Source organism: Talpa occidentalis, unplaced genomic scaffold, assembly GCF_014898055.3.
Source record: "Talpa occidentalis isolate TD23 unplaced genomic scaffold, MPIMG_talOcc4v2.1, whole genome shotgun sequence".
NCBI classification, from domain to species: Eukaryota; Metazoa; Chordata; class Mammalia; order Eulipotyphla; family Talpidae; genus Talpa; species Talpa occidentalis.
This window is the reverse complement of record NW_026555331.1, coordinates 54076412-54090582: the sequence shown is the minus strand read 5'-3', so window position 1 is coordinate 54090582 and position 14171 is coordinate 54076412. Positions and strand designations below refer to the sequence as shown.

General features: G+C 33.0%; 1 protein-coding gene, 1 long non-coding RNA gene and 1 pseudogene across 2 annotated transcripts in view; 2 read left to right on the top strand and 1 right to left on the bottom strand.

Annotated features, from left to right (window-relative positions):
* Positions 1-14171, top strand: part of CUNH8orf34 (chromosome unknown C8orf34 homolog) — a 334852-nt gene that overhangs the window by 106306 nt on the left and 214375 nt on the right. Inside the window, 1 exon segment of the mRNA XM_037505640.1 lies at positions 9806-9978. Coding sequence (XP_037361537.1) covers positions 9806-9978 — 173 coding nt within the window.
* On the top strand, positions 4000-6415 carry LOC119256757 (NADH dehydrogenase [ubiquinone] flavoprotein 2, mitochondrial-like; annotated as a pseudogene).
* The window catches only part of LOC129145298 (uncharacterized), a 116317-nt gene continuing 109931 nt past the window's right edge, over positions 7786-14171 (bottom strand). Inside the window, exon 5 of the long non-coding RNA XR_008550640.1 lies at positions 7786-7830. This is a non-coding gene — a long non-coding RNA (uncharacterized LOC129145298). The remainder of the gene's footprint in view (positions 7831-14171) is intronic.

The following is a 14171-nucleotide window of genomic DNA, read 5'->3' as shown; positions in this document are numbered from 1 at the left end:
TAATTTAGCTTGTGTTGCTACTTGATTTAGTCCTTCCTTTTTTTCTGGGGTCTTCCTTATAGCCAGATTGGTGACTATACCAGAACATACTAGTTGTTCTTTGAACTTAAAATGGATTTTACCTTGACTGGATAAAACTGTAGGTGCCCAGACACTTGGGTATGATCATTCATTGGAATCAGCCTCCCTACTCTCACCCATTCTCTCCCAAGCTCGAATTCAGTGACTTTCCATTTAAGTTGTACAATTTTGCTGGTTTTCCTTAATTTACCTAATATTACTTTTTTAAAGACTTCATGGAAATTGTTGAAATTTTTGCATATTTGTTATTTTTCATTTTTATTAAGGAAGACAGCAATAGTTGCCATAAGGAAGCTTTTATTGAAAAAATATTTATATCGTTACAAAAAAATTCCTATGTTTACACTTAAATTTAAAAGAAAACAGGTTTGCAGAGCTATATTCACAATCCTTTGCCTCCTGGAAAGTAACCTAGTTGAGAGGGAACACCTGGTGACTATGAAGCTCACAGCCTTGCATTTTCTTCAAAAAGAAAAAGTAAATCTTAGGCAAGTACTAGAAAAGTAGCATTTGACTCTGTAGTGATAGATGGAAAAATAGAATTTTGGTGGTGACATAATGTAACATTGTTGTAAAATATTGTATATATGAAACCTGTAAGGAAGGTTAAGTTGTAAGGCAGACAATAATGTCCACAAGACATTTATTGAAAAGACCTCTACATGTGACTGTGTATTAGCCAAGACACCCATAGTCCTCCTCCATAGCCCTCTGGATACCCTCTACTTTGTTCTCCCTCCTCCTCTTCCCCTTCTTGAGTCTGATAGTTTTAATTCTACAGTCATATTTCTAGGGTTTGTTAGTGGATTTTGTTTTGTCAGACCCTTTGTTTTATTTCTCAGTATTCCACATATAAGTGAAATTATCCACTATTTGTTTTTTTCCTTCTGACTTATTTCATGTAGCATTATCCCCTTCCATTCCACCCATGTTGCGCAATTGGCAAAAGGTCTTTTTTTTTTTTTTTTTTTTAAGTTACAGAGTTTGTTTGTTTTTTCCCCCAACACTTTCCATTATGGATCCTTGTCCTTTTTCTTTACCCCTCCATCTTAACCTCAGAGCCCTCAGGTTATTTATTGATGTCCACGAGTTTTTGAAACTCTTTTACGTTGTTGAATTATCTCCTATGTGGATGTCCATTATATGTTTTATTGTTCTGCCTGTCTTTGCTGCAAATATTTCTCCAAATTCCCCTCATTTTGTTGAAAATGTATACACTTGATTCTTTCTTATGGCAATATAATACTCCACAATGTGTATGCACCACTTCTTCTTGATCCTTTCTTTAGTTAAAGGTGATTTTAGATTGCTTCCATGTCCTGGCTATTACAAATAATGCTATTGTAAATATTGTGGAAGATATGGAGTATTTTGTTGATGACTTCATAGTGTATGGCTATAGGCCCAAGAGTAGGATTGCTGGATCATGTGAGATTTCATTTAAAATTTTTAAGATTAATCCTGATTGCTTCCCAGAGTATTTTCATCTGTTCATGTTTCCACAACAGTGTAGTAGGGTTCCTTTTCCTATGCATCCTCTCCAATACTTTTTTTTTTTGATAACTAAAATAGATTCATTTAATTAAGAGATCAATGAATCTGTGAGACATTTACAGATATTCCTGGTTTAATTTGTTGTTAATATGAAAATAGAGAATCCCATATATATTGGTTCTTTTATTCTTCTTCTTATTCTTTTTTTTGCTGAGTGAAATAAGCCAGAAAGAAAAAGAAAAATACTGGATGGTCTCACTCATAGCAGGAATTTAGAAAACTTAAATAAGGGACCAGGAAAAAGACTAATTATAATAAAGAAAAAATCAAAATCAACAAGCAACTATAAACCAGAGACTTTTTTTTTTGTTTTTTAACATGTGCCATTGTCATGGGTGTGAGGCTATTGCTGTTCTGTGTTATGAACATCATATTCAAGACAGTAATCCTTGCTCTGTGCCCTGAGTGCTGTACCTCCCTACCACATTAAAGGAGATAGCCAGGGTGATTATTAGTCTGTTTTGTCTTAAAATCCTGTGTTTCAAATATAAAACATGAAACATGACTATTGAGGAAAAACACTTGCAGTTTACATCTGTTTAAAACAAAGCTCAATAACCTAATTATACGGTACTTCTAAATGTAGAGCATAAAAGCCCAAAATTCCACTAAAATGAGGCATATGAGCAGATTATTCACGGAAAAAAATGAAAATGCTTCCTAACTATATGAAAAGATGCTAAATCTTGTTCAAATGAAAGGCAAGCTAAACATCAGTATTTACTATTCACACTTACAAAAACTTCTAATTTTGTTAAAATACTCTGTTGGTGAGTAAAACAGGCACAAATTTTCACACATTGCTGGTAGAAATACAAAATGTTACAAACACTGTGAAGATAAAGGAAAATTTTCAGTATCTAAAAAATTGTATTGAAAATTATATCTAAAATATTTTATCAAATGACCCCAGTCTGTATCAAGGAAACACTGGCAAAAATATGAAAAGACCTCTATATGTGACTATATATTATCTTGTTATTTTGATACCAAAATAGTAGAAACAAGTAAATACTGATTAAAAGACGAATACTGGATAAATTATACTTAATCCACACAGTGGAGAACTGCATAGTTATAAAAATGAAAAAAATGATCTATATAGATACTATAGAGTGATTCCCAGGATGTATTGTTAAATGTAAAAGGCATGAAGAAGGAATGAGCTTATAGAGTGTTATCATTTATCTAAATAACTGTAATGAAAACAGCAGTGCTTATTTGCTTATATTAAAGCCAAACAAACAATAGCAGAACCTGTCATACTGTAAAACGCACACACACACACACACACTCACACACACACTCTCTCTCTCTCTTTTTAAAATGTTACCTGTGGGAGAAAGGAAGATCTAGTCGAGTAGGAGTAAGGAAAGGTAAAGAGAGCAGAGGAGAGGGATAGAAGCTTGATTTCTTTAGAAATTCAAATATTTGATTTTAGAACCATTTAAATATTTAATATAATTTTAAAACAAAGTTAAATCTTAAAATAATAATTCTAATAATCAGAAGCAAAATGAAACAAGTGAGCACAATTATATTTCAGGTTGATGGCATAAACATACTGTAATGAATTAATCAAAGGCATTGTAAAGACAGTGACTTGATTGTTATCTTGTGGAATGTACCCTAAGGACAGAAAAAATCAGAAAGAATAACAGTACATCTGAAACTGGTATTATTTATTGTGTAATGATTAATTATAGTGTTGATATTGTAATGAGACTTGTGTATGATTTTTGTGGTATAGCAAAGAAGTAATTATCTTGGCATTCTTACTAACCAGATTTTTTTGTTTTGCTTAGGGAAAATGAAATACATTATAAGATCAATGCATTTAAGTAAAGATCTTATTTTTGAATTGGAACTATCATTAAAAACTCATGATATTTTTGGCCTTCCCGGTGGTGCAGCGGGTTGAGCACAGCGCTGTGAAGCTATCTGCAGCTCTGCAGCGTGGGTTGGATTCCCAGTCTGCTAGGGAGATACCCACATGGCGCAGCAGACCTCTCCTGTCTCGCCTGCTGCTCCCCTTAGCAGTGTTTTTGGCCCATCTGCTTGTTTTGCTCTCCTCTCTGTCTCTGATGAATTCTCTCACTCTCCTGCACCTCTTGTCTATACCCCAGTTGTTGTATAAATAAAATAAATCTTTAAAAAAAACTCATGATATTTTTATTTGAAAAAATAAAAAATTCTACATGCTGGCAGTGAACACAAGTAGAGCTCAAATATTGTTTTCTAATTACTAATAGCTATTAAAATGAATCAGGATTCTTTGGTTGATTGTTGGACTGAAGCTGACAAGTTAAGTTTGAAATATTTTCTAATACTGGAAAGGAAAGATGTATTCAAATGTGATGGAACATGGTAAAAGAACATAGGAACCTGCTTGTAAGAATTCCTATTGGTCAAATCTGAGAAAATTCAAGCATAAAATAATAATAACGATATTACTATACACTTAATGAAATAATTATAAGTATATGCTGATATTTATACATGTGCATACCTATATGGAGGTGAAGGAGACACTTTTTTTACAGTAGAGTATCAACAAATAAATTTAAAAGGAATTGTATAATTAGAAAATCACAGATTGGCAATCATCACAGTAATTGATGCAGGCAAAGTTTAACATTTGATATTAAGGGTAGTAAGTAGGGCCGCCCTGGTGACCTAGGGGTTAAGTCTCAGAGCTATCACCATTATGGCCTGAGTTTGATCCCTGGCAAGGGAGCATAACCCACATATGGTGCCACAGATCTCTCCTATCTGGTCTGCTGCTCCCCTTAGCAGTGTATTTTAGTAAATCTATCTGTTCTGCCCCCCACTCTCTCTCTGGTGAATCTTCTCATGCCCCCTTACCCCTGTCCTACATTTGGGTTCTTCTACACACACACACACACACACACACACACACATATACACACAAAATTTAATAAAAAATAAAACTGTTGAGAAAAAATAAAGGTAGTAGGTGAAATTTTGAGAATTATGAGATAGCTCCATAGTCTCAAAATTATTCCCCAGAGGATATTTATTAATAAACAACAGAAAAGTAGAAACTATACTATGGAAAATCCTGAAAGACACCACCTTAACCCAAGTGATCAAGGTTAGCAACACTACTGATGGGATAAAAGAATATTATGTGCCATTTAACACAAAAGGAATATGTCACTTTTGTGTTATTTTTACCAAAAATGCATGAATATAATCATTCTTAAATATAATCTTCAAGAAACACTGCATAAGCACCAAATGAGGGGTCTTTTAAAACTAATTGGCAAACAGAGACAACTATACTTTTTTCTTTCTAATTTGGAGCTTTCATTTCTTTTCCTTTGCTTAATTTCTCTGGGTAGGACTTTCAGCTCTTTGTTAAATAGGACTAATGAGAGAGGACACACTCTAGTCATATTTCTGATCTTGGAGGAAAAGCTTTAAACCTTTCACTACTAGGTAGTGTTTTTTCTAATTTTATAATTCCATGTTCATTTATTTGCTGAAATACTCTGAAATAAGACATTCTGTTATCAGATATTTATAGAGAAGGCAGATTAAATGATTGATTCTTTTTACTTTTAATAATTTTCAAAAATAATAACTTTGGTACCATAACATGCCCTAAAGATTATTAATGCTTTGAATAAACATACAGATTCTTTAAATGTTAAATATAACTCACAGTATTGCAGTTATTCTTATTCATGTTCAAATTTCTCAACATTTTCCATTGAGAGATTATTTAAGTTGACTCCTGAGTTCTTTCGATAGAATCCTAATGGTCTTTCATAGAGTTCTTACTTTATGGAATGGCAAGATATTTTAGGCTTATTTTGCATATTGCCTGTACCATATCTGGAATCTGCCATTATTCCAAGGGACAATTCTTTTTAGTAGGAATGTAAAGTGGTTGTGTGTTAAATCAGATATTGTATTTAAAAATTTACCTTTTGTGAACATGCAGGATTAAAAAAATTTACTCAAAAGATTGAGTTTATAAGAAATATTCCATTATCCCAAATTGAGTATCACTTAAATACTTTCTTCTGATATCACTAAAAAATGCATTAATCAGAACAGGTTAGCCTGCTGTGCGCTACTCCATGGCACTTTGGGCCTGGGCAGCTTTCCTCATTGGCCAATGTAGAAGCTGTATCAGATAACTGTGCAAAATGGAGCTGGAGGAACCTTATTTGTGCACAGAGATATTCCTGAGAATAACCCAGATACTCCATTTGATTTCACACCAGAAAACTATAAGAGGATAGAAGCAATTGTAAAACACTGTCCAGATGGACATGTAGCAGTAGCGATGCTTCCAGTTCTGCATTTAGCCCCAAAACAGAATGGGCGGTTGCCAATCTCTGCTATGAACAAGATTGCAGAAAAAGAAGTTTTGCAAGGGCCTCCAATAAGACTATGAGGAGTGGCAAATTTTATACTTTGTATAATTGAAAGCCAGTTGGAAAGTATCACATTCAGGGCAGCATTACTATTCCTTGCATGCCTCAAAACTCTGACAACATACTGGAGCCTTTTAGAAAAAACTTGGTAAAAAGTTTGGAAGACTACTTCTGGCAAACTATTCACTCTTATTGAGGTAGAATATTTGTATGTAAATGCACCAATGGGTCAAATAAATGACAACTGGAATGAGCATCTGACACCTAAGGATACTGAAGAAAGTATTGTTGGACTCCAGGCTGGCAAAATTCTATAGTCTGGGCCAAAGAGTGGAAGCTTCTCTTGTGTGCCAACTGGGGGTCTGACTTAGACTGTATCACCCAAAAGATCTGGTTCTGGTGTGCAAACAGGCTTTCAATTTACATTCAATTGTAAATATGACACTGGAGAAATAAATATGAATAACCAACCTACAAAAAATATAATTAATCAGTGTTATCCAGTAATCATTTACATGATTTTTGGCTAGACATAAAGATACTTCATAATTTATCATATATACTTCGTTTTTCATTCTTTGAATTATTTTTTAATTTGCTCAGTACATATTTTTGTGCTTATTTTATAAAATCAAAACTGTGCTTGATGTCTTGAAGGGAACAAGGAATTTAACATATGATCCCATCTTCCATAAGCATTTTATTAACATGAGAAAACATTCAGATAATACATTGTTTAATCAAGTGTGTTAGTAACTGGTATCAGAGCAGTTGATTTCATTGTGGGTTAGCACCTGGGAGTAGGCTACTTGGAAAGAGTAGGTCTGGCTTAAAGGTAACCACTTCTCTGATAAGTGAGCTTCTTGCTGATAAGATATAGTGAGGAAATCTGTTACATTTGGGTGAATTTTTTACTGGAAATGCTTTTCTTATTAAATTAAATTAAATTAAATGCTTTTCTTATTAAATTAAGAACCTAAACATAAACATGTAGGAACTTCTTACATTGGGTGGTCAAAGGAATATGTATTTAAAGATTTATAAAAAATAAGGATTTACATTGTTTAGTACTGAAAGTTTAAATTATTTGTTGTCCATGCACTTAAAATATTTTCAAAAATTTGAATTCAATTTGATTTTTAATTTCTTTTGCAATATCATGGTATTGGTTATGTGTAATAGAGTTAAGAACTAAAGAACTAGTGTTAAGAACTTTTCACTGAAATTCTTAAAAATTATAAAAGGATATTTACTTAGCTTAATAAAATATAGGTAGTAAACTCAAAGAAAATATGCTATTTTAATATGTTACTATAAATAGACTATATTTAAGAATGTTTAGAATTAGAGCATTTTTAACAAGTGGCAGATATAAAAAGAGGGCTTTGTGTATTCTGAAAATAAAACTAGTGGAGTCCTGTTTTTCTCACCTGCAAAATATTCGCTTTCTAACTCCTGTCACCCTGTTCATAGCTTTTTGTATTGCTCTGCTTGTCAGTTCTTTCTCACTAAATTTCTGCTGCCAGCTGGAGTTAAACATGCTGTATATCAAGCCATTTATTCTTCCCTTTGTGCTCTACTTTCCAACAACAGTGGCATCTGTCATTTTATTTAATTTCCCAGTAAGCAACCAAAAAGTTATTTTTGATTCTCTGTAGTTCTGAACTTTTTGATCATACTGGAATGTAAATCCTTATTTCACTTTTTACATTATAGAACCTAAACCCCACTTACTTCTGTAGTTTCAGTCGTCAATTTCTTCTGTCACCATCCTTATCCGTAGAGCCTATAGCAAGACAAATCTCTGAGCCCAGTTATTCCTCATTATATAAATGAGATGAATAATATTGAATTAATTATCCAGCATTTTGGTTAGTTGAATAAAATAAACTTTATAGAATAAACTTCTGCAGTATCAAATCTCTGTCCTCTTATTCTGCTCATATGGATAACCAAGCATCTATTGTTATCCAACTTACTCAATTCTACAGTTTTGTTTACCATTGTTCTCCAACTATATCACACATATTGAAATAGTTTGAATAAAGTACACATCCTTAATAATTGTACCTAGCATATTTATAGAATTCTATGGCTTAGCAACATTATCTACTAATTCACTTGATACAATAGGCTTTGTGATTCCCATCATTACTGTTTTACCATTGGAAAAAATGAAATTTAGAGAATAACATTTCAGTCACGAAAGCCAGAACTTAGTTTGAAGCTGTAAATATGTTTATAGATTTTTTTAATTCTAAAATATGTCTTAACCTTAATCTGTTTTAAAGCAAATATAGGTCTAAAATTTAACAGTATTGCTGTTAATTTTAATTCTTGTACTTCAAATTATATTAGATTGTGGCAGATGAATGTTCTTTCCAGTAATTTGAAAACATTAATTTGACTGCATGATTTCACAGCTGAAAGCCATTATAATGCTTTCATTTCCTGACTCTGGGAAAATAAATACAGGAGGAATTCAGATTAGTTGCTAAATTATGCAAACACTATTGCTAAAAATCTGTATGCTGCATTTCCATGTAGGTTGGGGAATCAGTATTATTATATCCAACTACTTTCTGTTGCTTGTTATAATTTGGATAAATGTTATTCAAATATGTCTTAATTATATTTCATGTGTTGCTTTTGATATTGTATTGTCATATTAATTATTATTATAATACTGTATATATTATAATACTATATTTACATTGTATTTTATTTGTTTAACATATTTGGGAATTGTAGACTCAGAAGACCAGCTCTGAATTTTTAGCAATTGGCTTAAGAGTCTTATAATACTAAATATTATAACTAGACATAATTTTAGCAAAGCATATGTTTCTCAGATCAATGTATTTTAAAATACATTTTTCTTATTCTAAGGTGAGTACACGTTTATCATAGAATATTAAAAAGACATGGAAATGCCAAAAGTAGAAAAATTTAAAATTATCTGTAGCCCCTCCATTCAGATAAGACATTCAATTTGGTCTTATCAAGTTTTCCTCAACAAATCAAATAGTATCTGCTGCATAAGTGGTCCTAATAAGTACAACGAATAATAAATAAATGATTAGTGAATGAATGATGGAGATACACTAATATCAATTTTTTAACAATAATTAGGTCATGCAATAGATACTGCTTTAACCTCTCTTTTTTCTACTAACCAAAATATCCTTATAAGTATACATATTCCAAACTTCTCATATCATTTTAAATTATTAAAATATTTACAGCACTAAGCACTGCTTCATATCCACATTATGAAGAGATCACTTTAACATATTTTGAATTAGTTTATCCTGTGTGCTTTCAATAGCTGCTGGATAATTAAAAATCCAAAATGCTTCACAGTTGGAGGCAATGAACACTCCACCCATTTCTCCTTTTGTATTGTTCCCTGATTCCATCCCTGAAAATTTAGTGACACCAAGCTTTTTAAGAATGTGGGTCTAAAGACACACTCTTTCTCTGTCACAAATATCCTTCCTAATCCTCCTTCCTGATAATACATATGAAGCCTTCCAAATCTAGATTAAAAAATTCACCCCTGGATCCTTAGTGACCTTCAGAAATCAGCACATATCATACAGGACAAGTCATCTAATAGAGATGGAATGCATTAAAATGTTAAGTCAGAAAGAAGTGGATATTTTTGATTTGAGGATGAAGATGAATTTGTAGAAAAGATTATCTCCCTTCCATCCTGTTTATTAGTAAGTAATGTGAGCAGCACCCTTTTTTCTCTTCAGGAAACAATGGCATTTAATTCTTCTCTTCTGAGACCCCGAGTGATTGGAGAGTGGATTGGTCGAGAAGAGAATGATGCTGATCCACTAGCTGCTGAAATGCTACAGCCCCCAATTCCAAGAAGTAAAAATGAGCAATGGGAAAGTGAAGATAGTGGCACTAGCCCTGCAGGAAGGTAAGATGAAATGTAGTCTAATTTTCTGAACATTGTTAATCATTAAAAGGGAAAGGGAAAATAAACTCAAGTACATCATTTTTTTTTAATTAGAAGATCATTATTCTGTATCATTGTAATGCTCACAAAACTTTGAGAGAAGCCATTTTTTTTTTAATTCATAGCACTTCTCTTTGTGAGAGAAGATTGTTAGTTTTCATAGGCTGTGTCTTTCCACATAGAATTTTCTTTTACATTTATATATTACTGAGTTAATATTGGTTTATATTATTGTTTCTATTATAGAAGTATAGGTTTCCCCCCTTCAGGTAATGTTGCCATGGTATGCCCACTGCCAAGGAACCCATAGTCCACCACCATAGACCCTTGTGCTCCCTCCATTCTCTCCCCATTTTTCCTTCCTCTCCTCCTCTAGTTGCCCCTATTCTGCTGTCTTCAATCAAGGGTTAATTTTTAAATTTGACTTTATATGACCCTTTGTTTTAGTCATGATTTTTCTGAAATAACTGACAAAGAAAACTATGTTGGACACCACATAGGATTAAAATTATTTTCTCATTTAATGTTAGAGTGTATTACATTTGTTTTTTTTTTTTAATTTTAACTTTGATTTTTTTCCTTATGTATAAGAAGCTTATTATCTCTGCTACTGAAAATTACATAGAGAAATAATTAGAAGGTCATAAACTATCATTTGAAAGCTACTGTAATACTGGGCAGGGGTATTAACTGTTAGGAATTGCAGAAGGCAAACTTTTTTTTTTTTTTAATTTATTTATTTATACAAGCACTGGGTATAGTCAGAAGCGTGGGAGGGTGAGAGAATTCACCAGAGCCAGAGCGGGGAGCAGAACAGGCAGAAGGAGCAAGGTACACTGCTGAGGGGAGCAGCGGGCGGCAGGAGAGGTCTGCATGCCATGTGGGACCCTCCTCTGGTGGCGGGGGAGCAGCCGGGGATGGAACCGGCGCCGCTGAGGCTGTGGGCAGCTTCGCAACAAGGCGCTCAACCGCTGCGCCAAAGGGAAGGCCCCAGAAGGCAAACTTTTGATGTACCAGAGATAGATAGTTATTCAACAGGGAGACAAAAGTTATTTAATGTATAATAGACTATACAAGGTGGAATTGATGTGGAATAGAGTAACCTTGGTTTAAAAACACATTTAGAGTTGGTATTTAAGATTGAGTATCATTATTCACGTTTTCTTTGTTTAGCCTTTGAAACTGTTATGGTTTGTGATTTGCAGTCCATATTTCATTTTACTCAGATATAAAAGCATAAAATGGTGGCAATTTCTTTACGTTTCCATATGCTGGTAGATGTGGAATAATTCTGAATTTTCAAATAATATTTATTAGAAAAAATGTATATTCAGAATAACAATTTTTTGTGATACTACAATGAGTAAAACTCAAAAAAAAATGAAAACCTCTACATAGAAGTTGGGGTGAAATGCATTATGGGAAGCGTGACTTACACAAGATTGAAAAAAAATTAAATAATTTCAATTGAAATGTGATAGGAGCTAAAAATCTGTGACTGTCACTAGCTGACCAATACAGAAGTTATCCTGTGTATAGATAACTATAGTAATTTCAATGTACTATGTTAAATTTAGCAGCAACCAATAACTATTTTTTCTCAAGGAGAAAATTTTATTTTTTAAGATGTAATAGCTTTCAGAGGTTTTTTCCTTTGACTTATCACTTGGCTGGTTGGAGGAAATTCAGAATACTCATTAGTGTGCTTCAGGCATATAGAAAATTGATTCCATTTCCATGAGAAATAACTTCTAAATTATTGAAATAGTTGAAGTGTCCTATATAAAGAGAAGAAAACCATTTTTAAGAATCCACTTAACTTCTTTTGTGAAATGCCAGATCAATTTCACCTGTCAATGAGGGTAATTTTAATTTTAATTCCAGACTTATGAAGTCCAGTAGGCCTTTTTCTTTATGCATTGGTGGACTTTTAGATCTTAAATGTAAAATAGAGAAATATCAAGTTTCATTTTACTTCCATTTAGTTATAATAATAATCAGAGGTATTTATTGCAATGTTAGTGTGTCTATTTTCTTCCTAGTTTTGGTGACCTCTTATCTCTTCTTGAATCTCTAATAAAGGGAATTTTCTTACAGTCAATCAAATTCCTTACCCAGAAATTTCAATCCTGAAGATCTTTTTCAAATATTTGTTTAGAAAAGTTGTTTTCAGTTTTATTGTTCTCTCCACTATGGTTTGAGGCATTACCTGTGAAGTGAATAAAGTGGTATAATCCTGCCCAGCTGTCCCATTAAAGCAGGAAAAATAAGTGTGTAACTGAACTAAAATTAATGAATAGCAATAACCTATGAGTTATAAACTATATCTCTCCCATCGTCTAATAAAAAAACAAGATTTTTGAATTTTTTTGCTAACTCACACAGCATTAGATTTGACTTTGATGAATAAGAGCAGAATGAGAGGAATTTTTAATGAATCTATGGCATCTGTAACTATAGTAATAGCTTTTACCCCAAAATAGTAATGAACTTGTATCATAACTATTAACAGATTAAATAATAATCTAGACTCCTGAAAGTGAAGACTTAATTGTCAAGCATCACTTCTTCCATTTTTTCTCCCCACTTGGGCTAATGTCTTGTCATTATCAATAGATATCTGTTTTGTGAATGAAGGAGACATTGTTAGTAGATACCTTCTAAATAAAGTTTATTTATAAGAAGGATTATTGTAGACTATCTTGACTTTTGGCCATTTTCCTATCTTGATTTTTTTTCCATTGTTGCTCAAGCCTTATTTGAATGGCTATTGCAATCCTGCATTTTTAGTACATAGCCAACTTTCCTTTCATTCGAAATAATGCATATTATGATAGTTTGAACTTGCACCGTTAGAGAAAATAAAATAAGGCATAATCTACTAAGAGGAAGTATATGCCAACAAGTTGAACAACTTAGAAGAAATGGATAAATTCCTAGAAACATACAACCCAAGAGGACTGAATCTTGAAGAAACAGGGAAACTGAACAGACCAATTATTAGGAGATTGAATCAGAAATAAAGAATCTCCTAACAAAGACCCAGGTTGGATGGCTTTATCAGGAAACTTTTGAGTCTTAGGGGTAGAAATTTATCCCCATATTTTTTTTTCTGGAACTTTTTTTTTTTTCCCTTTTAATGGTGTACCTTACTAGGACTTTTTTCCCTTACATCCTAGAAATACAACACTTTAGCACACATAACTGTCACCTGAAGGATTAAGTGCTGGCTAAAACAAAGGAAAGTAAGAGGGCAAAATAGAGAAAGTAGTAAAATAGAATGAGAGCTACTAACATGGAGTTTATGACTCCTACTTGGTCCCCAAATGAACTCAAGAGATCTATGAATCTCTTGAAATACGTGCAAAATAGTGTGTATATGTTCACATGGACATTTTTCTGCATTCATCTGCCACATCTTTCTTACATTATCAAATATGTTCTAGATTAAGAGAGCCTGAGGAAGAAATTAAAGTATTAAGGAAAAGGGATTCAGAGAAGTGAATGTATCTGGGGATGATTATAGGCTTTCTGCAATTGTTAGATCCTACCAATTGACATCGATTGACATGACTCCTCTAGTCATTTTATGGGAAAACAATTTATATTCATTGTATTAATACATTTAGGATTATTAAAAATAATCACATATTTATGATATAAATGTAAACAAAAATTGAGCTTCATACAACTGTATAATTCTGGGCCTCCTTAGTGATACATGGGGTTAAGCACCGCACTATGAAGCAATCCACAGCTTCTGCAGCACAAATTCGATCCCCGGCCAGCCAGGGAGCTACCCAGCAGACCTCTCCTGACTAGCCTGTTCCTCCCCTCAGCAGTGTATTTCAGTCAGTCTGCCTGTTCTGTTCCCCACTCTGTCTCTGGTGAATCCTCTCACCCCCTGCATCTCTGGCCTGTACCCCAGCTCCTGTATGCATAAATAAATAAATAAATCTTTTAAAAACAAAACAAAACAAAAAATTGTATGATTCCATTTTAAGTTATCTTAATTGGACATGCAATAGCTGGGTAATGGATTTTCTAAAATTACTTGCTGAATTATAGTGTGAATTTCTGAGTAGGCTCATCAAGTCTTGAAAACCTTATAAGACTACTCTAAGCTAAAGTAACTTATGTAAAAATTTATTTTT